This window comes from Aquila chrysaetos, chromosome 12 (assembly GCF_900496995.4).
Source record: "Aquila chrysaetos chrysaetos chromosome 12, bAquChr1.4, whole genome shotgun sequence".
Lineage (NCBI taxonomy): Eukaryota > Metazoa > Chordata > Aves > Accipitriformes > Accipitridae > Aquila > Aquila chrysaetos.
This window is the reverse complement of record NC_044015.1, coordinates 26339314-26364106: the sequence shown is the minus strand read 5'-3', so window position 1 is coordinate 26364106 and position 24793 is coordinate 26339314. Positions and strand designations below refer to the sequence as shown.

Here is a 24793-nt window from a genome sequence, read left to right as displayed (position 1 = left end):
GGTCAGTTTAGGGATGCAAGGAAAAATAAGCAGGGGCACAAGTTCTTTGTAAAATCAAGTGCTAAATGAGCTATCCACAGCACCAGAAGCAAATCAGCTGCTTTGGATGGTGGTACAGCGAGATACCCTACTCTGCTGAGACTATAATGTTCCCATTATCTCACCTAGAGTGGGTATCTGTACAGAGCATTATTGTGTGCTGTCATCTTAATAGCTGGGCTGGACACCCTTGGATTTACTTTCATGCTCAAACCACTAGTTTATGTCTGTCAGTGACATGAGACACTTGGATAGAAATACTTCAACACTATAATCAATACTCTTTTTAACTTGCTACAATATTACAAACTTTAATTTTTTTTAAAAGAAGTTATCAGAAAATAGCTTCTTATTGAATACTTCTGATAAATGGAGGTTTCTCAACCTGCATTTCTGACGCATTCGTAACATACTTTCCTTTTTGGAAGAAGATTTGCATCCATAGCTTACCCTTAAACCTTGGTCACCTGGTTCTCCAGCCTTCCCAGCAGGTCCAATGTCTCCCTGGAATATCACAATAAAAATAAGTAATTGGATTTTAAGGGACAATATTCCTAACTATGACGGGGTTTACAGATAATGTAGTCATCACGACAATAACAATATTTCTTAATGGCTCATTTCCTGTATCACTACCTACTCGGCTAATGAATCAGATCACTCTGATTTGCTTTTATGGAAATTTGAAAATTTAAACAGCACAGGAGAGAATAATTTCAATATTCACCTTTGCGCCTGGTTCTCCCTGCAGGCCAGGTTCTCCTTCAGGGCCAGGAGGTCCCTGCATGGTACAAGAGCTACTGTTACACATGGTCACCGATAATAATTTTGCAACCACCAAGTAATACAGCCAAAATTGAAGCAGAAAAATGGCATGAGACACTGGGAAAGATGCATGTCTGAAAAATCAAATTAAGACAACACAGTTCTTTGTTCTTACTAGAGCCCAACAGAAGAAGAGAAAGGAGGGTATAGGAGGAGCTCAGGAACTGCACTGTGGGTTAGGAATGTATTGAAGACTCAGGAGTACCACTGAGCCAGTACCTCTCATCATAAATTACTAGCAGGCTAAGCAATCATCTATCTTTTGTAAATCTGACTGACAACTTCATCACTGTTTAGGCTTGGAGCCAAGTAGATAGAGCCTTTGGAGAACAAAGCCCTTTTTGGAGTCTTCAGCCCTTAAAGAGTTAATGGTATCAGATTGCTTCTTGCAAAGTTTACATTTAAAACTTTCTTTAATAGTCAGTCAGAAGACTGGATTTTGGGTGACTGAGGAAGCGCGTTTCTTTGAATTAGCCAAATCCTTTCTGTTCTAAGTTAGCTCATCCCTCAGCTACTTCTTGCAAATGTGGCTAATACATTCTGTCATATTTCTTTCAAAGAGATATTAAAAACAAAGCAAAAAATAGAAGCAAAAGTTAGCAAGAAGACTGCCTGCAGCTGCTTTTCTTCATCTACCGTTTCCAAGGACATATGATTAATGCTGTACTACTGTCTAACTGCAAAGAGAATGCTGCTTGTAACAGCTTTAAGAGAGCCTCTCAGCAGCTCATGGTATTGAAGTCAGCTGCAGGTAATAAAACAAAAAATCATTTCTAAACACATTGTCCAGGCTTATTCAGTTGCTTGAGTGTTTGTAATTACTATATAAATGATTAAAAGCCTACCTCAAAACCCATTTCTCCAATAGGGCCAGCATCCCCTGGTTGTCCTCTTGGACCCTGGCATTAAAGAGAATTTTGGATGCATCATTCAATTAACATTAAATTACATTGAATAGTCTTGACTTTGTCTCTTCAGAACTCTTCCAGCTGGCATAAAGAAGTGCATTTCATTGTCTTTCCTCCTGAATCCAATAGTGTATACAAGTACCATGATGGCATACAGTACTGCAGACCTCATTGCCATTCTTGACAGACTGAAATAACAGATTTCACATAATAGCACAAATGTTTCTTCTTTTAGACCAAAAGTAAATTATTATCTAAACTAAGCTCTCCTCTTGATTAACTGAGACTTTGTTTAATTAAGGTTTGTTAGACTGTCTGGTTTGCTTTGTGGAAAAGCCTACAGTCTGATATGGAATTAACTGAAAACAAGTACTGTGTGCTTCACTATGGATTTAGCAGTGTTTATACAGGAGAATCACTGAGGTATAATGGGCTAAAAGCTGGAGCCTTTTCGGTAATATTAGTAACTATACTACAAGCATTTTCTTGTAAGCCCTACGATAAATAATAAATTTATCACAGTAACATGTAGGGATCATTTCCTAAAGCAGCATGCTCAAATTCTCAGCACGTTAGATTGTCCATCTCTGCCCACAGAGAGGGATTTGTGTGCTGGGGGGGTAGAGGTTCCCTGTAACAGCTTACAGCTGATTCCATAGCCACTATGAACGTATGTCAAGACAAATCAACCCTCTGGATGTATCCAGGCTTTGAACTTTCAGAAAGTTCATATCTATTTACCCCTTTGGGACTCATCTGTATTTAAGTACATTCTAAATTAAAAACATTTTGTTGATCTATTATTCTCATGTAAAAGAAAGATGCTACTACCCATATTTATGATAGAAGCCTTTTAAGCAAATATTTACTCTTTTTTGTTTCACTTCCTCTTACAGACTATGCATATGGTTTTGCTCCTCCTGATAACTTGGCAGTGATAATGCAAGTATATTCTTCCCTTGGAACAACAATGTAAACTGCATATTACTGAGAAGATTTCAGCAGATGCATGTATTTTACACTATAGCTTCATTTAAGCGTGAACAGCTTAAACTGCAGTTAATTTCCCATTGAGAATTCACTTGTCCTAAATTAAGCCCATCAGTTTTCATATGCAGCAACTCCATGGTATTCCACTAGGCAAGTGTCACAAAGCTTAAGTTTGATTCACAAGTCAAGTATTTCTTCATAATATTACTATGGAGCTAAGTCTGCTGAATTGGTAATGTATCATTCCCCTGAGACTTTCAGGGAATTTCAGAAGCCAAAAATTTATAGCAATACAGGGACTCCTTTTAACCATTAACAACAGGTAATTTGCAAAGAAGGATTTTACTGAAATGTCTGACAAGTAGGTAAAGTAGAAGTGTAATTTAGATCAAGCCCACTACTACAAATAGTTCTAATTGCTTAGGTTTCTCTGCTCCTCCACCAATAATTAGGGTTTTTGTGCTCTGTGCAGAACTAATGACAGGGCCAGAGAAACTGCTTCAGCAGCTGGCTTTCATGTAGTGACCAGCTGACAGAAGATGAAATCAAGCTGCTTGGATGGGCAGTTAAGAAGAGCCACAGGTTTCATTTCGTAACATCTTGTGTCATTTTCATCACTAGCTCCACAGACTATTTTCCGAAGACATTTTACTCTTTCAGCACTTGAAAGAAGAGGTACCCTGTTCACAGGATAAGCTCTTCTTACTTCTGACACTGCATGTGTAGATTCTACAATGATGAGCACAACAGAAATGTAGATTGCTCAAGAATAGACAACTTAGATTAGATAAGGCTGATAGTCATTCTGTATACATGAAAATTCAAACTTGACCAGAAAAAGGCAGGAGCTTTATGTAAGCCTTGCTTTGTAAGGCTCTCACATGTCACAACCTGAAGATTAGATAAAATAAATGAAAGAGACGAAGTAACAGGAATCCAATAATAACTGTTAGAGAATACATTTTCTGTTGAAACATTTTGCCACTCCTACAAGTTGGGAGCTCAAGTAGGCAATTATATCCAAAAGAAAATTTACCAAAATAAACGTTGGTATTTTTCTAGCCCCCAAAAGTGTGCAATGGCTTTCTGTAAGCATGCCAGCCTATGGATTAGTAGAAATAATATTTAATAATATTAGAAATAATAATAATAATAATTAGTAGAAATAATGAAAGTGAACTGTTGACAGAAAGTACAAGATTTAAATTAACTATATGTCATTTGATGTGCAAAATAACTTTTCAGAAGCAATGAAAACACACAATTTTTGACAACTCTATTAGATTTCTGCACTATAAAATGGCAGCCTTCTCCCAAGTCCCCCTAGGACACCACACACTCTTCCACTGTATTTATATAATCTGATTTACCCCCAGAGATGGTGATGCAATACTATTCCTGTCATGGCTACACCTTGCAGAACTTCGCATATATTTGCTGCAGATTCTGCATGATCTTCTCTTACAGTATTAGCCATATAAAAGTGAATGTGGCTTTGAAATAATAACAATCAGAACAAGAATCCATCCAGCAGAGGAATGTCTGAGGTTTATTACAACAGTCTCTTTTTTGTTGAAAATTTAACCTGCCAAATAGATGCGGTCTCTGAGTTCCTGAATAACTATCCTAAACTTTGACTGAAAAAAATACCACTAATATCTGTATTGGCACATACATTTACATAATCCATAACGTTGATGCCTACCTCAATGCAGTGTAAAGCCACATAATATTGTGGTCCAGATTCTGTCATGCTCTCTTATGTTGTGCATCCCTTACGACAGTGCTTCCCAACATGATTAACAGGTCTCCTTATGAACAAGTACACTAAGCAAGGGAGGCAGACTCTAGCCCTGCAGTTCTGGAACAATTACCCCACAATTCCTACCTAACCACAGCTGGCAACATTGAATCTTGGTAAAATGGAGCTTGAGTTACCAGGGAACTCAGTACAATATGTGGAAAAATTTTTAAGCAGGCATAAGGGTCAACTTACTGGTTCTCCTATTGGTCCCCTGTCTCCTGTGGTTCCGGGAGGCCCAAGCAAACCCTGGAAGATTAAAATAAAATAAAAAAAAAAATCATTGGAAACAAGCTGTTTCATATTCTGTGAAAAACCACTTCCTCTCTTATTTCTGCTGACTCAATAACTTGCTCAGAAACACCCAAGAAATACATGTAGCTTTTTCTTCTAGTTGACATGCATTGCCACATCACTAGCTCCTGTGGCAGGTGAGAGAGCCCTGAAAAATCCTTCCTCAGTGTCTTTTACGTAAGGATTGATCTTAGCTGACCCACCATTTACCAGTTCCTCATCATTCTCCTTAGACTCATGTGCTGCTTGTGTGCACAAACTGGGCCTAAACACAATGTTATGAGTGACCTGCCCTACAAACTCTATTTGAGATGGTCAGTAAGGCTCACAGCCCACTTTTCTTTCTGCTCAACCTGGCTCATAGAATATGTCTCAATACTCTCTTCTAGAAACTGTAGCTGAGGGAGTAATAGAGCAGTATCTTGTACTTTGCAATAAATGTACTAATTCCCATAATTTCAACCTAATGAGGTTTTGATTCATTCATTTCTGTATATATAAATACATCTAAAAGTCCTAGTGAATGAACAGGAAATGAAAACCCATTGTGTCAAAGGTGAGAGGCAACAAGCTCCTAAATCTGAGCAGAAGAAGTAAGAGAAGTACAGTGAGTACCAACATTTTGAGTCTCAACTTACTGCTTTGTTTCTGCTTTTCTGCTTCCTTCCTTATGGAAAATCCAATACAATTTGGACTGACTAGTAACCTTCTTTGTAAAAGAAAGCCTCAGATAGAACATGTTAGATTTCCATTAAAAGAAGCCCTACAAGGAGGAATTTTCTCCTAAACAGGTGGCATACATTTTACACATTTTTCTACATTTGTCCCAACATTGATAGTACACATCTACTCTAAAATCTATCAAAGAATTAATTTTCTATGTCAGAATGACTTTCTCCCTTAAAACTACAATAAAACTACAAAAACCAAAGCAACTTCTAGGACCCCCCTACTAACTACAACAGTCATTTCTTCTGCTGCAATCTGCTGTCATACTGTATTCTGTTTGTAGCAGACTAGACCATGTTCACACTTACTCTTACTTCTGCCCAATTCTTTGTATGAGTAAACGCAAACTGTACTGTTGGAGTTTTCCAGCTGCTCTAAAGTAGACAAATACCCTCATATCCAAGTGTGAAACAAAGTATGAGATTTTGTGGAATTTTTTTTGGAGAATTTCATACTCACAAGTACACCCTGATCTCCTCTTTCTCCTGGATTTCCAGCTTTACCCTGGTCAAAGACAAATATTGAAAGACAATGCTGGCTTCAGATAATTTCCAAACATAGCTCAGAAATTAGTAGTAACTGTGTTAAGGTTTACTACAAAGATTGGCTCTAATACTTACAATGAGCCCTGGAACTCCTTTCTTTCCTGGATCACCTCTTTCTCCCTGATAAATAACCAACAATGTGTGAATTCTATATGCATTTGCTAGATAAGCTGCATACAGTTGCTATCAGTTTAAATGCTGGGTAACTGCAGAAAGTGCAGATTCAGGCTTAGATGGACTTATATCATAATAAGGAAGTACCTGAAGAAGGCAGAAATTTGCAAATATCCTCCTGGATTAAATGGAATTTTATGGCTTCTGACATGCTGTGTTGTTTTTTGTTTGTTTTCTTTTCTTATCTGTTATGGTCTGTCTCAATGTTTTGTACAGTACTGAGCAATGCAAGCACTCACCTTAATGCCTTGTGTTCCTGGTTCTCCTGGAGGACCGTCTAGACCTCTTGGCCCCTGAATATTGAAAAAGTGATTCGGAATATTAATTATGCATTATTTTTGGTTATCATCAGGGAGATGCAACATAAGCTTTAGGAGATGGGAAACATGTTTTGTTGAATGAAAACCAATTTTCATTGTATGTTAAGTGTGAAATAAAGCTTCAAAGTATAAAATAAGTTTCTGGTTTGCTGAACTACGGATTTAAGAATAAAGATTTTTTGAAAAATATGTAAACAAAATACAAAATGTTCAGGGTCTCTGTTGGAGCCAGCTTGCAGGCTGATATTTTCTGCTCTCTTTTCGATCCGCTTTATATGCATGCAACAGACACATATTTAGAAGAATTTAGATGAGCACTGGTTATATGGAGTGCTTGCTTTTGAGCGTATTATAAGTTGTATATGCAAGAATCCAGCTTGCTAGTAAGACTCTAAAACAGGTAGATAAAGTTCTTCGATTAGTAAACCAGTTTGAGGCAAGATTAAAAGCAATTTATAATCTTGCATAGTGAACTGATCTATTGTTAAGACTAAAATGTCTCTCGTAAGACTAAAATGTCTCTTGTAAATTGACTTTTTATAACCACTAGACGAACGAAGATAACCTGTTATATTATTGTATTACAATATAGCAAATATTTATTGCCAAAACGTTCAGAAATGATTATTTAAGATTGGAAATCTAAATGCATTCGTTTACAAGCAAATGAAAATTCTTAAAATAGATCATGAGCAAAATGGAAAAGAGCATTTTATCCATGCTGACTTGGGAGGTTATTTCCATAATTCTAAACACCATGACTGTTTGGGTATGGAAAATAAAATTAAAACCAGTTAATAACAACCTGAAACCAATAACCACTTTAAATCAAGAGCTAGGTAAGTATGAAGACAGAGCCAGGCTCTTTACAGCAGTATGCAGTGGGAGGATGAGACACAACATCTTTCCTGGTGGCATCTGGGCTGGGCTGGCATCAGAGGAAACTCGTACACTGCTATGGCAGTGCCTAGAGGAAAACGATCTGCATTTTCAGAGTGCATTTCTGAGTTGTAGAGAACCTTACATCTTTGGTGACGGTTTATAGTGCAGGGCATGCAATCATGACTGATTTCCAGAGAGTTGTAATACTGTTCTAATAGGTAATAATAGGGGCTTGTAAAATTACTTCATTGGAATCACATCTGATTTTACTTAGATTACTTTCCCCTCAAAAATGTCTGTGACTTCCATGTCCATCTTGAATTTTTTGAGACAAAACATAGCAGAATTCTGTTCTCTCTGACTTGGATTTACTGATGCACATCAAAACCTCTGTCTGAACAGATGGTGAGCACCCACCTGCTTCTCTCTAGAGCTACAGTGAAAATGTCTGACTGGTAATTCAGGAACAGTGTGTATCCAGAATCATTTAGGCTTTCCTCCTGAAACAGAAATCTCTCAAGAAAAGGCCTTTCCTGTGAGCTGATATACAGTTACAACCCATGGCAGAGCCAGAAATAACCCACAAGAAGCTTATCTGTCAGCATTTCAGCACTGCTGCTTCTGGCCAGCACAAGGGAACACAAAGAAACCATAGGAAAAGGAAAATGAACAGGCAGGGAAAGCTGTCTGAATACTTTTGATACCTTGGTAGTTTGGGACAGCTTTTGTGAGGCAATCCCTGGGTTAGCCTGGCCAGCTTTCTTGTTTTGGTCTAAGCCAGGACTGAGTATTTACAGGCATTTTTTTAAGGTAGAGGAGAAAAGAGGCTACAGAAGAAGACACTCTGGGTTGCTGCATGGCTCTCCATGAGAAAGGTCCCAAACCAAAGGATACTGAAATCTGTGGAAAAAAAACTCCTGGTGACTTCAATGCACTCGGAGATCAGAACCAAAACACTAACGGTGTTTTCAAGGGTGATAAAGGCCTTTATAAGAACATCAAGACTCAGCCTCACGTTAAGATTATGTAACTGTGTAAGCTCAATTGTTGAACTATTATATAGCATAATTTAAAAGAAAGCTAAACATCTTGATCAAATTAATGTCAGGTTACTGCTCTGCAATTCTTCTGTAACTGCTATCTATAATGCACACAAAATGGGTTGTGATGAAAATTCAAGGCAGAGTAAGCAGGTTTAGAGTCCTGTAATGCAATAGTCCTTTCAGGTGAAATGTCTCAAAGAATGGGGGGAGCAGGGACGCAAGGAAACTTTGAGATGGAGTGAGGACAGGTCATTAAGTTGGAGGGTAGAAGGGGAGAAAAGCTCACGGAAGAGCTGCAGAGGAATCACCTAGGGCAACATACGAAGGGGGAAATTGAGAGTGTTAAGCTGAGCAATTGCAGGAGAGTTTTAGTGCTTCTCAGACTTTTTAGATACATGACCTGTCACTTGTCTTTGTGCATTCTCCACAGGGCTGATCAGGGGATAGAATCTCAAGATGAAATATTCAAGGAGGAAAAAGGACACATTTTGATTGTACAGACTTGTGCAATAAAGAAATTTCTTTCTAAATTTTATCTTCTATCATTAATTATATTAACAGATAAATTCTTTGAACACTTGTGACTTCCTTTTAATCATAAAGGGGGTCATAGCCCATAGTTTGAGAAATGGTCCTGTCAGGAGACTGCACAGGATTCTCAGTCTGTGTTATGCGTGTAACACGCCAAAACCCTTCTGCTAGTCACACAGATCTCCACTTTAATGGAGTTTGCATCAACAGCCCAATCATTAGGAAGAGAATGACAAATTATTTGATCACTAATAATCAAGTGAAAAGGCCTACCATTCAAAACACCACCTTCCTACTATATAATTTTGAATTGAAACCAAAGTAACAGAAACCAACATGATGCTCAGCTTCTGGCTCTGGGCCATGCCTGCCTTTAGCCTACCTTTAGCCAGCCACAGAACAGAGTGCAGAAATCCAAGGGAAAGGCAATTTAACATTCTAAGAAAAGCACACCATAACATTCCTATAAATAATATGTTGTGACTCATTATTGGCACAGATTAATTGGATCTGTATCATTTCCTACTATAGCTAGTGCAGAATGAGAGATACACACAATTTGCCTGCTGTTATTTAATTGAGGTTGCAACAGAGCTGAGGAGTAAGGCTGCCAAACAATTGCTACTACTTTTTTTTTTGGCACGGGTTCAGCTTTGTTTCTAAAATGGAACATATTACATTGAAAACTCTAGGACGATAAGCTGGGAAAAAGTTCATCTAAGAAGGCAAGAAGCACCAATTAACTCTTTGTGTTCTTTCTCATCCTGACTCCTAAATATGAGTGAAAATAACATAGACACACTATGTAGCTACTTCTCTTTTCTGGTGGTTGACATGGAGGAATATTAGAAAATTACATCAAGTTTAGTCTCACTTCCTTTGAACAATTAAGACAGATAAACACACTCAGCTATTGATGTATGATAAAGCACACTGGCCACTTGTTTCACATAACCCTGCAGCAAACACATTTTTCTAGGTTCCATATTCCCTGCTGTGAGAAGTACGAAAGATATCACTCATTAAAACTGAGCACTGATGTCCTTAGGTAGCTGAGGTTCTTCATGCCAGTACAGACATAACTGAAGCAAAGATAACCTTACTGGCTGCTACAGACATGAGCTGCTGCTCTCTGACCCCAACTTTACAGCACTTCACTATGTCATTTATCTGCATTTTCGAAACTGAATTTCATGAGCTGCATTCCAGGAAAGTAAGAGAAGAAAAATTACTGCTTTTTAGCTTTAAAACACCAAATATCAGCCTGAAGAATACTAACTGCTAAGAGCCTTAGCAGCTATTAAGAATTTTGCTTAGGTCTCACTCATGAAATGAATCTAATGATACAGGACATCTTCCTCTCAAATTAAAAGCTACAGTTGTATTAGTCAGAGATTATGGTATGAACTAAAAGCAGAACAAGTCTCTGATATTGTGGTTTTCTTCTCCATACATTAGCAGACAAGTACAACAACAACAACAAAGCAACAATGGCTTCATGGCTGCCTACACTGCTACCAGCATGTCTTCCAGACTAATGTATTTCTTCCTCTGGTCATGGAGAGAAATCCCTTCTCTTAGATACAGATATTCCCACCCCCCAGACTGTCATTCTGCCACTGAAGTATCTACAAAGTGGGGTTCTCCCTCTGTGTTTTCATGAGACTAACACTAAAAAATAAAATGTGGGTCACAAAAGGACCCAACTTTCCACATGATTCCAGCTGAAGTGCATCAAGTCTTGAGCATGAGCTGAGGAAGCTCTGTGCTAGCACTACGCTCAAGTGGCATACTCCCCAAATCCCCTGACAGGGAGATACCCCATAGACTCCTAGAGAGCCTGCCTCCAGCTGGCCAGAATTCCCAGGGGTACCGGAGACTAAGCAGCTGGATACTCTCAGGCAGAAGTAGGCTGCTGGGTAACCTTGGATGTGAACCAGTTGCTGAAAGGTCCAGAATTTATGAGATGAAGGAATCCTACTCTGTGACAGTGCAGAAGTACAAGGTCAGTGCTCCTAAGACTTCCTGCAGATTCCAGCTGTGAGGATGGGATACGCTTTTCAGTACACAAGCGGGGAATTTCCATATGCTTCTATTTAACTTCTGTATGTGACTGTGGTATGCATTTTTCTGAGGCCTGCCACACAGAGCTCGGGGTTCTGACACTGCTCTTTCTGAAACCAGTGATGACAAACCCCAGGTTGCAGGGGCCCCCAGATATTTTCCTTATGCGAGATTCCACTTTGGGTCTGATATTTTGATCTTGAGAGCAGACAAAATTCTCAATGGCTTCAGTGGGAGTTTGTTCGCAGAGCCTGAAGACCTGGGTCCACTCTGAGACCCCCTTCCATGAAGCATTCCCAGTCATGCTGGGTGGAGGCAAAGGCATAAACCACAGCTCCAAACTGGGACTTCCACAGAGCTTGGGACGTTTGGGATTTATTTTGAGTGATCTTTAATTATAACCAATGTACTCCATGACGTGCTGCCAAAATCATAGAGACAGACTTCCCTCAAAGATTCCTGTCTCAGTTGGCAGAAGATGTGACACTCCTTAAATAAAAACTATCTTCTACCTTCAAAATAGAATCTAAAGTAAAATAAGTCATTCCCCCAGAAAAACAATCACCAGGTAGCAGATGCTGCTGGGAGGGAGGAGAGCCTGCAGGTGAGGTCTCACATTCATGTCAGTAGCTTGGCTCTGACTCCAGCTCTGGTGATGTTGGCAGACGGACTTGCCAGGAGGGAAGGATCAGAGAAGGAGTTTAGAGCGGAATGCTATGTCCAGAGGAATTAAAATGCACAGCCTACAGCAGTTCAGTACCAATTGCAGAGACAACTATTTACACCAAATTACTTTTGGGCTAGCCTTCTAATTCACTGCATCCTATAGGCCACCAGTCAAACTGAAACTCTGGTGTACCAATAAGGCCCAAGGGATCTTCCTTTTTAGACGAAGCTCAAACATCGGCATTTTACAGTGAAAATGACTGCATATGTGTACTCATCTGATGCCACTGGCTTGTGTGTCCTGATTCAGCATAACACTTCAGCATGTATTTCACTTTCAGATACGCTCCTACTGAAATCACAGGGAGGTAAGGCACCCATTTGCTTCATTGAATCAGGCCACTGAAGCCAAAGTGGTGCCGAGCTGCTACTTCTTTTCAGCCTCACAATCGCTTTGTATTTCTGTTTTGATTCACATTTTCAAACCTGCCCGTGAAGCAAAAAGGATGTTTTTCCCTTCGCCCCTCTAAACCAAAGCAAAGATTCACACTCCTGTCAGAAGGCTGCCTTAGTTACTAACATAGGGGTCCCAGGAGCCCCTAGAGCCTCTCTCCACTGAACACATTTGCATAAGCACCTTTTGAACACTTCAGGAGCTACTTCTCTGCTAGCTGATGCCTGGGGTTGGATGCTCCTGCTTACACCAATTCTTGGTAATTCACTGTGCTTATCAGCAGGGGTGGATTCACGCCCTCTGCAGCTAATTAAGGTTTCTCTTTGAATTTTGTTAGATATGTTGCATAAACAAATATATCTGCATTTCAGTTTTGCCTGACAAACAGGTCTCAATAAACTCATTCTTCTGGGCACTGATAGATTATGTATGTGTGGCATATTCAGTTCAGAAAATAAGCAGGTGACCTGTGAGGTGTGGAAAGCATTTGCTATTTCTGCAGGTAAAATTATCAAATTTTACAGATAATTCATTATTAAATTAAAATGTCTATTACTAAATTAGCAAATTAATTCCCCAGAAAGAGATTTTTACTAATATATCCTTTTAAATAGGCTTTTAAAAAACCACATCCATTGTAAGGGAAAAATGAAGACTATTTTCAGAAGACCATACAGATTCTCTCTGATGATGGTGGGTATGTCCTTTTCCATGAGCTGCTGAGATAAATTCCTTAATCCTGAAACCCAGACTCAGACAAATCTACTGATAGGTACTTCAGACAAGCACAAGAAGTTCTAAGTGTATGTAGATAGATGGTCAAATCTGCTTCACCCATTTAAGGAAACTGAAGTCTGGGATAAATTATATTCTCTGTCTGAAAGTAAACAACAACAAAAAACAACCCAAACACTTGGCATTGCCAACTGGAAACCTCTCTAATACAGGGTAAGCCAGAACAACTATTGCAGACTTTTAACAGAAATTATACATTTCATATGCTACATTTCACAAATTGTTCCTACAAACTGCACCATGAACAAAGAAGTAAATTAAAACAGATTTCTTCTGAAGGAGGAGGAAACCATACTACGGAAGGAAGACTCATTTGAAACATGTGAAGTTTGTCTTATGAATAATCCTGTAGTGTACTGCGAAGTTGCTAAGCATTGTATACTTTGAATATCTAGAATATTAAAAATATTGTACATTTCAAAATATTGCACATTTCAAATAGAATGAATATTCAAAATATGGTTTCAAATATTCAATATATTAATATTCAAGTATATAATATATTCAGATATGTTATTTTGAATATACTGAAAATATAACTCTTTACCCAATCTCTTATTTATTAGTTTAGCAATCATGAAAAAGTAACATAGAAGAATATATAGTTAATAAATTTTGTATTACAAAGTTCACTAATCATAATATTTTCTAATGTAAAATCCTACTTAAAATGCAATGTGTGCTTCTCAACTATCTATCTTTAACTGGAGTAAAACCTCCAGATCTTAGAACTTTTCAAATTTTACCATGTATTTTCTTAGAAAACATACATATCGCAGTAACAAAGGGGGGATGAAATGAAGGAAGCCTATAATTGTATTTTGCTGTAGCAACAAATGTTTCTGCTTCCTATGACAGAAAGAAACCAACAAAATTATCTCACTGACAAGGATTCAGGGACTTTATCAGGAATGAGTGGTAAGCACTGCCCGATGCTAACACCACCTGTGAAGACACACTGGTCCAGCCGCTGGTATGAGTTGTACAAGTCTCATAGGAAGCATGGATATGCTGTCAAACTGTTAGGTGAGACTGATGTTAGAAGGGTGCATCTTCACTTCTATTCTCGGCAAGCTCCATAAATCCAGTGAGAATACGCTTGTTCATGCTGCAACTAAACCCACGCATCTATACTATGAAGTGGCAGCGCTTCCTGCATGCACCCTGAGCTCAGACTGCAAAAACATGACCAAAAAGACTCCAGACAGGAAGTGCAAGTGACTGGTGGGGTTTATGAAGGAAAGTGTTTATGAAAACCATGTAGCCAACCATCCCCAGGTAACAAAATGCAATACTTTCACTGATACTGATTTTATGCATTGTGATCAAATGCTCATACAAATTGATGTGGACAGACTCCCTCTTCACTTATGTGGGCTTTGGATTACTGTTTTGTATACAGTGAAAAAATGGTTCCCATTTCCCTGATAAAAATGCATGAAATGGAAATGATAATCTAATCAGAAGTTTGGGATTCTAGCATATACTATCTTCTGACTTTGCTTCTTCCTCTCTCAGAACTACATTTGGGTGATTTTGACATGCAGGTAAAGAAAATAGTCCCTAAACCACTGAAACAGTCCAATGGTAGTTATAAATGCCAACGTTTGCATATTTATGTATACAGAAAATAAGGCCAGTGATCATTTTGGTTCTGGTCCTGGTCTCAGCTGAAATCAATGGCAAAACCCCATTTAACTGTAATGTGAGGAGAAATGAAGATTCATATCATTTCCTACACGGAAATACAAGTATCATCTGTCTGATTTCAGTACAAATGGCTTGAGTCCAGAGTCCAGAGTTCAAAGGAAGCAACTGTACATGGGTTACACATCAGATTCATATGGGCAACGCACCACTCTCTGCTCCAAGTAACATGAAACAGCAATATTACTTACTCTCCTTCCCTTAGGTCCCTGTGGCCCTGGTGGTCCTCTTGTCCCTGAAGGTCCCTACACGTCAAATGAACTTATTATTCGTTGTCTTCTGTACCAGATTTCTGAAAATTACAAGGCTCGTGCACAGTGAGCAATAGTCAATGCAACCAATAAAAATCAATCACTGAAACTCATAGTTCAAATTCAATTAATTGTGTTAGTACAATTTATCTAAAAAAATCTAAATAAGAGACTCCATGTAACTTTATTCTGAGTAAGAAATCATGATGTGACTGTTGGATAAATTACTTCTGTCCAACAGCCCAAAATTGCTAAAGGGTACTTGTATTTCAGCAACACTGTGTTAAAAAACCCAATAATTTCTGATAGAAGATTCAGTTTTAGTCTGTACTGAAGACCCACAGTAGTCAAATTATAACACAATTATACACGGCAAATTAGAACATAATTATTTGTGACTAACAATGAAACTAAACACATAATGAATATATTTAAATTATATTAGGCATCAATGAATTAAAAATAAAATTGTTATGCAATTATAAACCATGCTTAAAAAATTCTATTCCCCTACTTGTCTCAACTGAGTGCTTTTTAAATGGGTGAGTAAATGACATAATTAGTTTTCCTGTCTCTCATGGATCATCCTGGTAAACAGCAGGTGAACAGACTTTGTGTCTGGATGGGTAAGTTTTCATGACAGTTTTATAGACTGAAGTACAAATTAGAAACCATTCTTGGCTTCCGCAGAGTAAAAAGTCAATTTGAAAATGGTACATTTTATGTCAAACCAAAGCACCACTCTATACCTACAGGTAATCCTTCTGGCCCCACAGGTCCAGGGCCTCCTGGAGGTCCTGGGTAGCCCTAGAATTGAAAGAGATGTAGAAAAGACAGAACAGTTTTATCAAAATTGTTACTATAACAACAATAATAAAGCCAGTTACTTACCTAAAAAATTGGAGGTAAGTTTATTAATAAAATGTTTAATCTTGCAAAATTTAGTCCCAAAATTTTGTTTAGAAAACAGATATTTGTTTGGATGTACCACAATAATCATTAAAGCAACCTAAGAAGTTTTCCCACACAGAGGCACTAGCTGACAGGGATGTACTGGAACAAAAGCTACTGAGTTCTAAATGAGTTTCAAAATCCTCACATCAAGGCTGTGACAGTGGAAAAAGAAAGTGGATACATCCTGGTGTGGGCAGAACTGGCCAAGACAAAATGCCAAGAACAGCTCTTGTCTGAGGGCTATGATGACTTACTACTGCGAAGGGCTCTCACTGCTATGACTTACGTGGATTTACCCATGGCAATATGCATTACTAACAGTTAAAAAAAAGTAGTTGGCAAGATTGGATCCTATATTAATAAATCCTACTTTATTGATTTCACCAGTAAGACTTTTTCATGTATCAAAAGCAGCTGGTTGAAGGTAAATCTAAATTAGAGAGATTTAATGAAGCACAGAATGCTTCAAAAATTATTGTCTTGTGCTGCATGGATCATTAAATTGGTCTGCAGTCTGAGGGTACTTGGTCTCTTCCTTGTCAATGGATGGCCAAGGAGTAATTACTGCAAATATTCAATATTAATGTCCATTTCCATCACAAGAATATTCCCCACCGCACCACACTCAGGCCCACATCTGCAGCCTCTATGTAAGGCCGCTGAGATTTCATCACTGCCTATGACATTAGTGTCAGATGATGTAGCACACAGCATGCAGTACGTGGCTTATCAGCACCCTGTCATCTCCTTATAAACAGTTAAGTCTGTAAGTGTTCTCTATACGTTCTGGAGCCATCACAGTACTCGCTAGCAAACACACAATCAAACCCTAACCACTTTTGCTGGAGAACTTCAACATGAATGTGACAAGAGGCACATGTGTATAGTTTTTTACTTCTGTGCCCCAACAACCTACCTAACATGACAGGGGCCTCTGGATTGCCCAATGTTGCACGAAATGCTGCATCCTGATTTAGGACAAATGGTATTGTCACGAAGCCAGTCCTCCCACAAGAGTAGCACCCAGGGGCTGTTTGGGTATTGCTGTGCAGTAGAGTTAGAGGTGATGATAGTTACCAGTCTATTAGAATAACCTGTGTTAACCCAGTCTACACAGGAGATCATTATTTTACTTTCCCTCCTTTATTTATCTCTCCTTTCAATTAATTGTGTTTAATTTTTTTATGCAAGGCTGCTTAGAGCCATTTTTCAAAAATGCAGTTGCTCTGCTGCTTCATTCAGCGGATCACTTTGCAATGTCACTTCCACAGCAGGGTTAAAGCTGCTAAATGAAACTTCTTAGGAACAACGCATCATAAATACTACTCTTTTCCATAAGGCCTGCACAGTCAGAAGGGTGAGAATTCATTACTGTTTTGGAAAATAAAGTGCCTTTGTAAGTAACATAATTATGGATTCTACATTACTTGTGACTCACCATGACACCTTTCTCTCCAGGAGGACCTACTGGTCCTGGACTGCCTCGCTCTCCCTTTAACATAAAATTAAAAAGAAAATAATGGTGAGTGCTCTTTCCCTGACTTGTTTCATATCCACCGAGCCAGGCATATCTGGCCAACAAAGCCAACCTGCAGTAACAATACCACAGCAATCCAAGAGGTCTTTCGTGACGGTTGTAGCCCATAGCCTGCAAGAGATTTGGTTGCTAAAGGGAACCACTTTTTGCAGTGCATACCACCACTGGTTCAGGGACCGCCCTTCAGAAACAGCGCAGAGACCTTTTTTCACTTTTGTGGAATTTCTGCATTCCTTCCTCCTACAAGCCCACTCATATTTTGAAACAATGATAAAACTTAGTTTTTCTGTCTTCCCTTTTCCTAGAAGACTGAAGAAGAGATTTGGTACTACATCAGTCTGCAAACTGCAGCTAGCACATCCATTTTCTCTCTGTTCGGTGCATCACACTTATAGTTACATTCTTTAATACATAAAATTCACCACAGCAAACAAGCAAAAAAGAAAATTTTGTTCCTCTCTCCCTCATTCTTCAGTATGTGTTAGAAAAGCACAGATCTAAAAGCAAGGACAGCCCCTCAGCAGCTGCAGAAGCAATTGGAGTAGGGGAAGTAGGAAGGGTCTCTTTCTTGTCTTACATACTTTTTCACCTTTTATTCATATAACATCCAGCCCAAACATCAGGCTTGGCTGTAGATTGTTCCCATACAAAGACTCTTTTATTGCAGATAGTACACATGACATAGTGATAATACTCTATTTTATGTTGCGTACTGTAAAGACACATTTCTTTAAAATAATTATGCTGGAAGTATGTTTGTCATTTAAATCCACATAGCATGTTTACGTTGTACTTTATCCATAAAAGAGGAAGACAATAAATTCTACAGAAAAAGCATAGCAATGACAACAATTATTGTACCATGAAGAAGCTTACTTCCATTTGCTGATGATAGATTAATTAGTTTTTTACTGCCTTTTCCCTCCCAGCTAAACTAGGAGCAGTACCCCAAGGTAATCTTTGTTGGGCCAAGTGTACAAGAATCTTTTGACACTGAATTCTAAGATGATAGTATGATTAAAACCATATGAGACTTGTCTAAATTTCAGTTTTAACAAGCAGTGCTTTCCATTTATGTATTTCCTTTCATAGATTATATAAATTATAATCAGATTTTCATGGAAGTTCTAATACATTATTATGACTTTCTCAATAAAATATCTAAATAGCAGCCACCAGTCTAGGTGAAATAATTCAGCCCTGCAGGGAAGAAATACAAATGGTGCTGGATCATTCTGACAAACAATTATGCTTTTATTATAATTGAAGCTGACATGCAGTCCAGTAATAGTTTCCTGTTTTTCAGTTTTAAAATACTTCACCTAAATAAAACCATGTCAAATATGCTTAAGCTATTTATACTGTTCTAGTCACATTAAGTCTGCCAAACTTTGCTTTCATAAACACAACTGTTACGGCACAGCTGACAAAACTAACAACGTTGTCGTCTTTACTCAGTTAATGCGTACAGCCAAATTTTACCTTTCTACTTCTGTCTTCGTTACATAGCAGTGCAAAACCAGTGACTACTGTATAAAACGAGTATAATTTATGCCTGTTTCTGTGAATCAATAGCAGTGGATAGTAAAGTAAGTGCTATAATATGAACAAGATATCAAATCTATCAGCTCTAAATTAATTGCCAAGTAAAATCAAGGATACCAGATGCATACCTCAAATAACAGCATTTAGATTACCGTTTATTACATCCCTGTGCTCTGAAATAGCTACAGGAATATTAGCTTTGTCAGTGGTCAGTAAATGATCTCTAACCAGTATTTCATCACCCCAATGGTTTTCAAAGCTGATTTTTGCTGCTGAGTAGTCAGATACGTTATTGTACCTTTTCACCAAGGCTTCCAGACGGCCCAGTTTCTCCAGGTAAGCCAGCTGATCCCTGTACAAAAAAGTAAACAGACTTTTATTAGTGCAATGTCTATACTACTTAATAGTTGGCAGCTCCCCAGCAACCCAGCAGCAGAGCACAGCACACTTCATCCCAGAGAACCACTGGTCTGTTTGTGTAAGTGCTCCTGTGGGGAAGTGAGGACTGCACAAGCTAACCTAGCTTCCAATCCATGCAAGAGGATCGCTGCACCTGGACACACCAACAGTAAATGGCTACTGCTAGAAAACAAATTACATTAATTTAATCATCATACTGTGCTACCACCTAAGATCTGCCACTGAGCTCAGTCTTGCAGTGCTAGAAGCTTTACAAACATACAATTAAAGGTGATAATTGCTCTCCTAGCACTTCAGTCTGGCCACAAATTTCAAAGGGAATAAATTCAGTGGAACAAAGTAAAAGCCAGTCAAAATAAAAATTATACTCGATCAGGTATTGCCAGAATTTTCCCTTCAAGAGTTGTAGCCTCAAATGCCTTTGAAGTCAGTCAAAGCTTCAGTCCTTTGAAAATGAAATAACTCTCTCCTGAGGCTCTCCCACAAACTTCCACTGGACAGAACAAGTACCACCATATGGGATGATGGGATGGGAAACATGAGAGAAAGTACTTCTTAAAAGTTTATTCCCAGTGCTTGAAATACCCCCTTTATTATGAAACTAAAAGAAAAAATATTATTGCGCAAGGTCCCGATTGAGAAAAGTGTGTCACATTAAGCTTGAAGAAAAAGCCATAGATGCCCAGAGTACATCACATGACTGCTCATAAAAGATGGCAGAAATGTGGAAGTTCCTAGTAGCAATGTAATACACAACTGTACCATGTCTGTAACTCTTTAAAAAGCAAAAATTATTTGCACTTTAAAAAGTGCAAATAAAATGGCAATTCACACATTGGCATTGCTGTCTCTATATGTATAGGAATGTACTAGCTTAGGTAGCAGTACACTGGCACTTAAGTGAAAATTTTTTTTAAGAAGTATTACTTCTAAGCTCACTAGACTGCTCATATTCCTTTCAAGAGCCTAGTAGTAGTTTATTCCATAGAAATAATTTCATAGCAGAAAGACAACATTCCAGACTCAGATCTCTGCCTTTGGAAAAAAAAAAAATTTTTTGTAGGTTTTACCTGTATAATTTCAATACAGTTCAGTCTCAAGTACTTTAACACAACAGGTGCAAAGTAACTAAGGTCTTATGATTGCTTCTTATTTTCATGGACTGCTAGCTACTCTGGAAATCTCACAGTTTAAATATATAGCAATGAGCCACTGATACAGCTGCTTTTGAGGCCGACAATACCGGCACAAACTACTTTCTGGAAGGGGCTAAGGAGATAAGCAGGCATCTCTGTGGCTGCTGGACTGGTGTATTATGTGTGAGAACTTGTGTATTATATGTCAGAACTGATTTGTCCTGGTGATACTGGCACTAAGGTGATGCCCAGACGTCACTGGCAGGAATGAAGGACTTGTGTGACGAACTCTGAGAATGAGAGCTACCCCTGCTACCAGTCATGGCCAACAGTGAGCCTCAGTACCAGGCAGAAAACTGAGACAAATAATTACCCTGTACTCTTGCTCATCAAGATAAGGGGTGTGGAGGTACGGTTTCAAAAGGCTAAAGACTAATCACTTTGATTCTCTTATTCCAGAAAGGACTGAAGACATAATCAGAGCCAAGATGTAACTCAGACCTATTCTCCTTCCACAGAGACACTCCTGATCTCCCAGCCAATGCCACACTATTTACAGGACTGAAGACACTGATTAGAAAGATGGGTAGCTGTTCCTTGCCCCAGCAGTGAACGATTTACTATACAGCCTCTGATCAAGTCCCCTGATGAAGTCCCCTTTTCAATTCAAAAGTATTGTCTTTCTGACTCAGTTGCTCTGGTCTGAAAGGGAAGGAATGACGAGGAAGCAGTGACTGTGAATGTGCTGTTGTATTACCCAGCACATCAGGACTAGCCTACACCACCTTCCAGAGCGAGGAAGAAAGTTGGCTATTAAATAGAAAGTTTCCTAGACACTGGCTGTTCCTCAGAAGAAAGTAGTTAAGTAAAGAAAATTTACAGTAAAACACTAAAAGGAGAAAGTGGATTTTTGTTGATATAAAAGATGGAAAAGAAACTGCATGAGTCGAAATGGATATGTATGGAAAGCAAAACAATAGTCAAGATGACAAAAACAACTGAAGCCAGTGAAATAGTAAAGGCAATAGGGGCTTCAAGAGGAATCAAGGGGAAAGTTGTTCATGATGTTAACTAAATGCTCTTCCACCCCTCCATTCAAAATAGAGGCCAAGTGTCTGAGACTGAGATAAAGTTAGGGCAGGCACGTGCAGAAGGCAAGAGAGAAAAAAAAACTTACTTAGGAATGTAATTTTGGTCCTTAAAACAATTAGTAGCATACAGCGAAGAGAAAGTGCAATCAGAGAGCTAAACATATTGTTCCATCAATACATCAGCCATAAAGTGATGTTTTCCCTATGGACTTTCTTAAAGATCACGTGGCTCCTTAAATCCCAGATTTGGATTTGCTTATTATAGAGACCAGCCCCTAGGACTGATCCCTTTACTTCTTACATAAGAGGATGAATACAGTCCAAAGCAGGTTTGTTGAGTCAGTATCTTCCAGCATCCCTTCAACCCTTTGGAGAGCAGCAGTGGATTCCAAAAATCAAATTGAATGTATTAGACAACAGAAAAGTAAAGCAAAAACCCCTGAAATGTTTTTTAAAAATCACCACCTTATTAAAAAAAAAAAAAAAAAAGTAATGAACTTCCATTTACAAGGATTTGTGTAAAACTCTCCAGTGACAATAACAGCATTTTAGAAACCTTCTTGACAGGAACATTTTTGTGGAAAATTAATCAGAGACCAGATCTCACAACCAACACATGCCTGAGAAAGACAAAAACATCTTGCCAGGGCACATGCTCTGTGTTAGAAAGTGGACGGTAGTTGAATAATTGAAAACACATTGTACATTCGTAGTAAGAAATGAATATTCAGCTGGTTCCAAACACTCCTGTGGAAGCAGTTACCTGTCAGGTTGCATGTGAACATGTTCTTCTGTGATAATTGAAAATTTTCCAATCCAATGTTATTTCATTTAGAGTTCAGCATTTTCAAACATTTTTATTCAACATTCTTTTAACAAGATGACATAAGTAAATTTAAAATACTATCTTGCCACATTAACATTTTTCTTTGAACTTTTTTGTTATTTCCAATTAATTTTCATTAAAATTTGTCCTGAATCTGTGCTGAATCACTTCACTCCAGATCCAGCATTCAGCAATATTATAGTCTCTGCCTGCTCATTAAGATTCCCACTTAAACATTTCTTTAAGACCCCATCAGCTTCATACTTCATGAAGGACTTTATACATTTTGGCATAGTACTCAAAAAACCCCAAATGAGCCAGCATTTAGGTTTGATTTTAAGAGATCAAAATCTACTTGAGGATCCTTGAAGATTCAAGACAACTATCTATATTAAAAAGACAACCAAGGGTGATAGACAGGAGGAGGAAGAAAAGTGGATGCTCTAACAGTCAGCTTCTACTATTTCATACCCAGCTCATAGATAGAAAAGTACCTCTACAACTTGTAATATTATAAAAATGAAGTTCTAAGAAATAAATATTAACCTAAGCTCTGTTTTGCTAGCCACACATAATGGCACTAAAAAATATTTTTAAAATCAATCCATCTGTGTGACCCTGGTATCATAGGCACTAATACTGGATCTGTTCATGCATGCTTCTAACAGATATGACCCAGGTCAGGCCTGGACAAAAATTAGGAAGAAATCATGATGCAGGGTTTACCCTGGCTGCTGTTTGGGCTTCATAGCATCTGCAGTAGAACAAAAGGTAGCTGATCTGTGAGAAAGCAGGTGTCATGGACAGTCGATACCTGCTCCGGAATAAAAAAACCTGCTAGTCATAGATTTCTGGGTGAATTTGTATCAGATCAGTGTTTTCATGGGACTCAGTATATTGCTGAACCACAGACAGGCTTTTGAAACCAAAGACTTAAAATAGAGCCTTTGTGTAGAACATTTGCTTACTACTGTACCAGTATCAGGTATGAACTGAATGGAGCAGCTGTTAATAGCCTGCACTTATTGCTAAGAGTAACCTGAAGTTCTAACGAAAGCCCCATCTCCAAATAACTGGGAAAGCTGAATAAAACTAACCAACACAGAAACCAGGAAAATAGTTCTGAAAATGTCACATAATTATACTCTAGTTTCAGCAAGGTCGTCTTCTAGGCCAACAGTCTGGTTTTTTTAATGTCATGCAAGACCTGGGTACAAACTGACAGCATCATGGGAAAACAAAGCTTTGGCTTTTATTACCACCACCACCACCCCCCTTTTTTTTTTTTTTTTTTCCTCAATTATTGAGGTTTTTAAAAAGGATTTTCATGCTTGGGGAACAGAATGGAACAGGATCAATTTTGGAGGATGTATTTTCTCATAAAAAGGAAAAACTCTAGTAATCTGGGTTATCTGAAAGGCCAAATAAAGAATATAAAGTAAACTGATGCCAGTTTACTTACAATTTACTGCCAGCTCAATTACTGAATTAGTTACTTTTGAATCCCTTAGTGACTAATACTACACTTGCCCTCTAATGGCACCTTAGTTTGAATTATCAAAATGCAAAAGTAGACTAGGAAATGGCCCCAATATTAGACCTTGGCATCTGAGGAGCTCTTGGCTGACAGCTGTGCAAACTGTCGTATGTATGCCACAGAGCATTACTGGCTTTTAGTTGTGTGGTCCTTTTTTATTATTCGAGCTGGTGGTTCCACCTCTAAACTTTAGAAACTATTTCCTACCTCATAACCACAGTACTAAAAATGTTACAAAGTGACCATAAGATCTGTAGCTGCTTTACCCAGGATCATGTTGGGAAGCATGATATTTGAAAGGCAGATGCTATTTTCTTCTTTTTGACACTGAGATCTGGCCATCTGTTTCACTGGCACTTTCCGTCAGTTGAGAAGGTTACTTGGTAATCAACCAGAGGCGATAAGCTGAGTGAAAATCTATGCTTTGTTACTGCCAGTGGAGGAGGTGAATGAAAGCAGATATGCACCATATTTGTACCTTGCAGCTGATGTTTCACTCAATTTTTTAAAGGACTCAAAACTTCAACTACCTGAATATTTGAAAGGCAAAATGTACTGGCACCACTGTTTAATCTACAGAAGTTTTAGGAAATAAATGGGTTAAATTTTGCTTCCAGTAACACCAGTGTAGAGTAGGGTCATTCTGTCTGATAGCATTATGCAGAGAAACACTTGCATTTAAAGGAAGCTAGCTTACGAAGTAGCAGCAGGATGTGCCCACTAGCAAAA

General features: G+C 38.4%; 1 protein-coding gene across 2 annotated transcripts in view; it reads right to left on the bottom strand.

The window, feature by feature from the left end:
- Positions 1 to 24793, bottom strand: part of COL24A1 (collagen type XXIV alpha 1 chain) — a 152035-nt gene that overhangs the window by 36552 nt on the left and 90690 nt on the right. Inside the window, exons 25-35 of one of the 2 annotated variants that reach the window (XM_030033175.2) lie at positions 19353 to 19406; positions 17411 to 17464; positions 15772 to 15825; positions 14959 to 15012; positions 6545 to 6598; positions 6207 to 6251; positions 6046 to 6090; positions 4759 to 4812; positions 1710 to 1763; positions 767 to 820; positions 490 to 543 (exon numbers count right to left, since the gene is read on the bottom strand). In XM_030033175.2, coding sequence (XP_029889035.1) covers positions 490 to 543; positions 767 to 820; positions 1710 to 1763; positions 4759 to 4812; positions 6046 to 6090; positions 6207 to 6251; positions 6545 to 6598; positions 14959 to 15012; positions 15772 to 15825; positions 17411 to 17464; positions 19353 to 19406 — 576 coding nt within the window. The remainder of the gene's footprint in view (positions 1 to 489; positions 544 to 766; positions 821 to 1709; positions 1764 to 4758; positions 4813 to 6045; positions 6091 to 6206; positions 6252 to 6544; positions 6599 to 14958; positions 15013 to 15771; positions 15826 to 17410; positions 17465 to 19352; positions 19407 to 24793) is intronic. The other variant, XM_030033176.2, reaches the window with a different exon arrangement.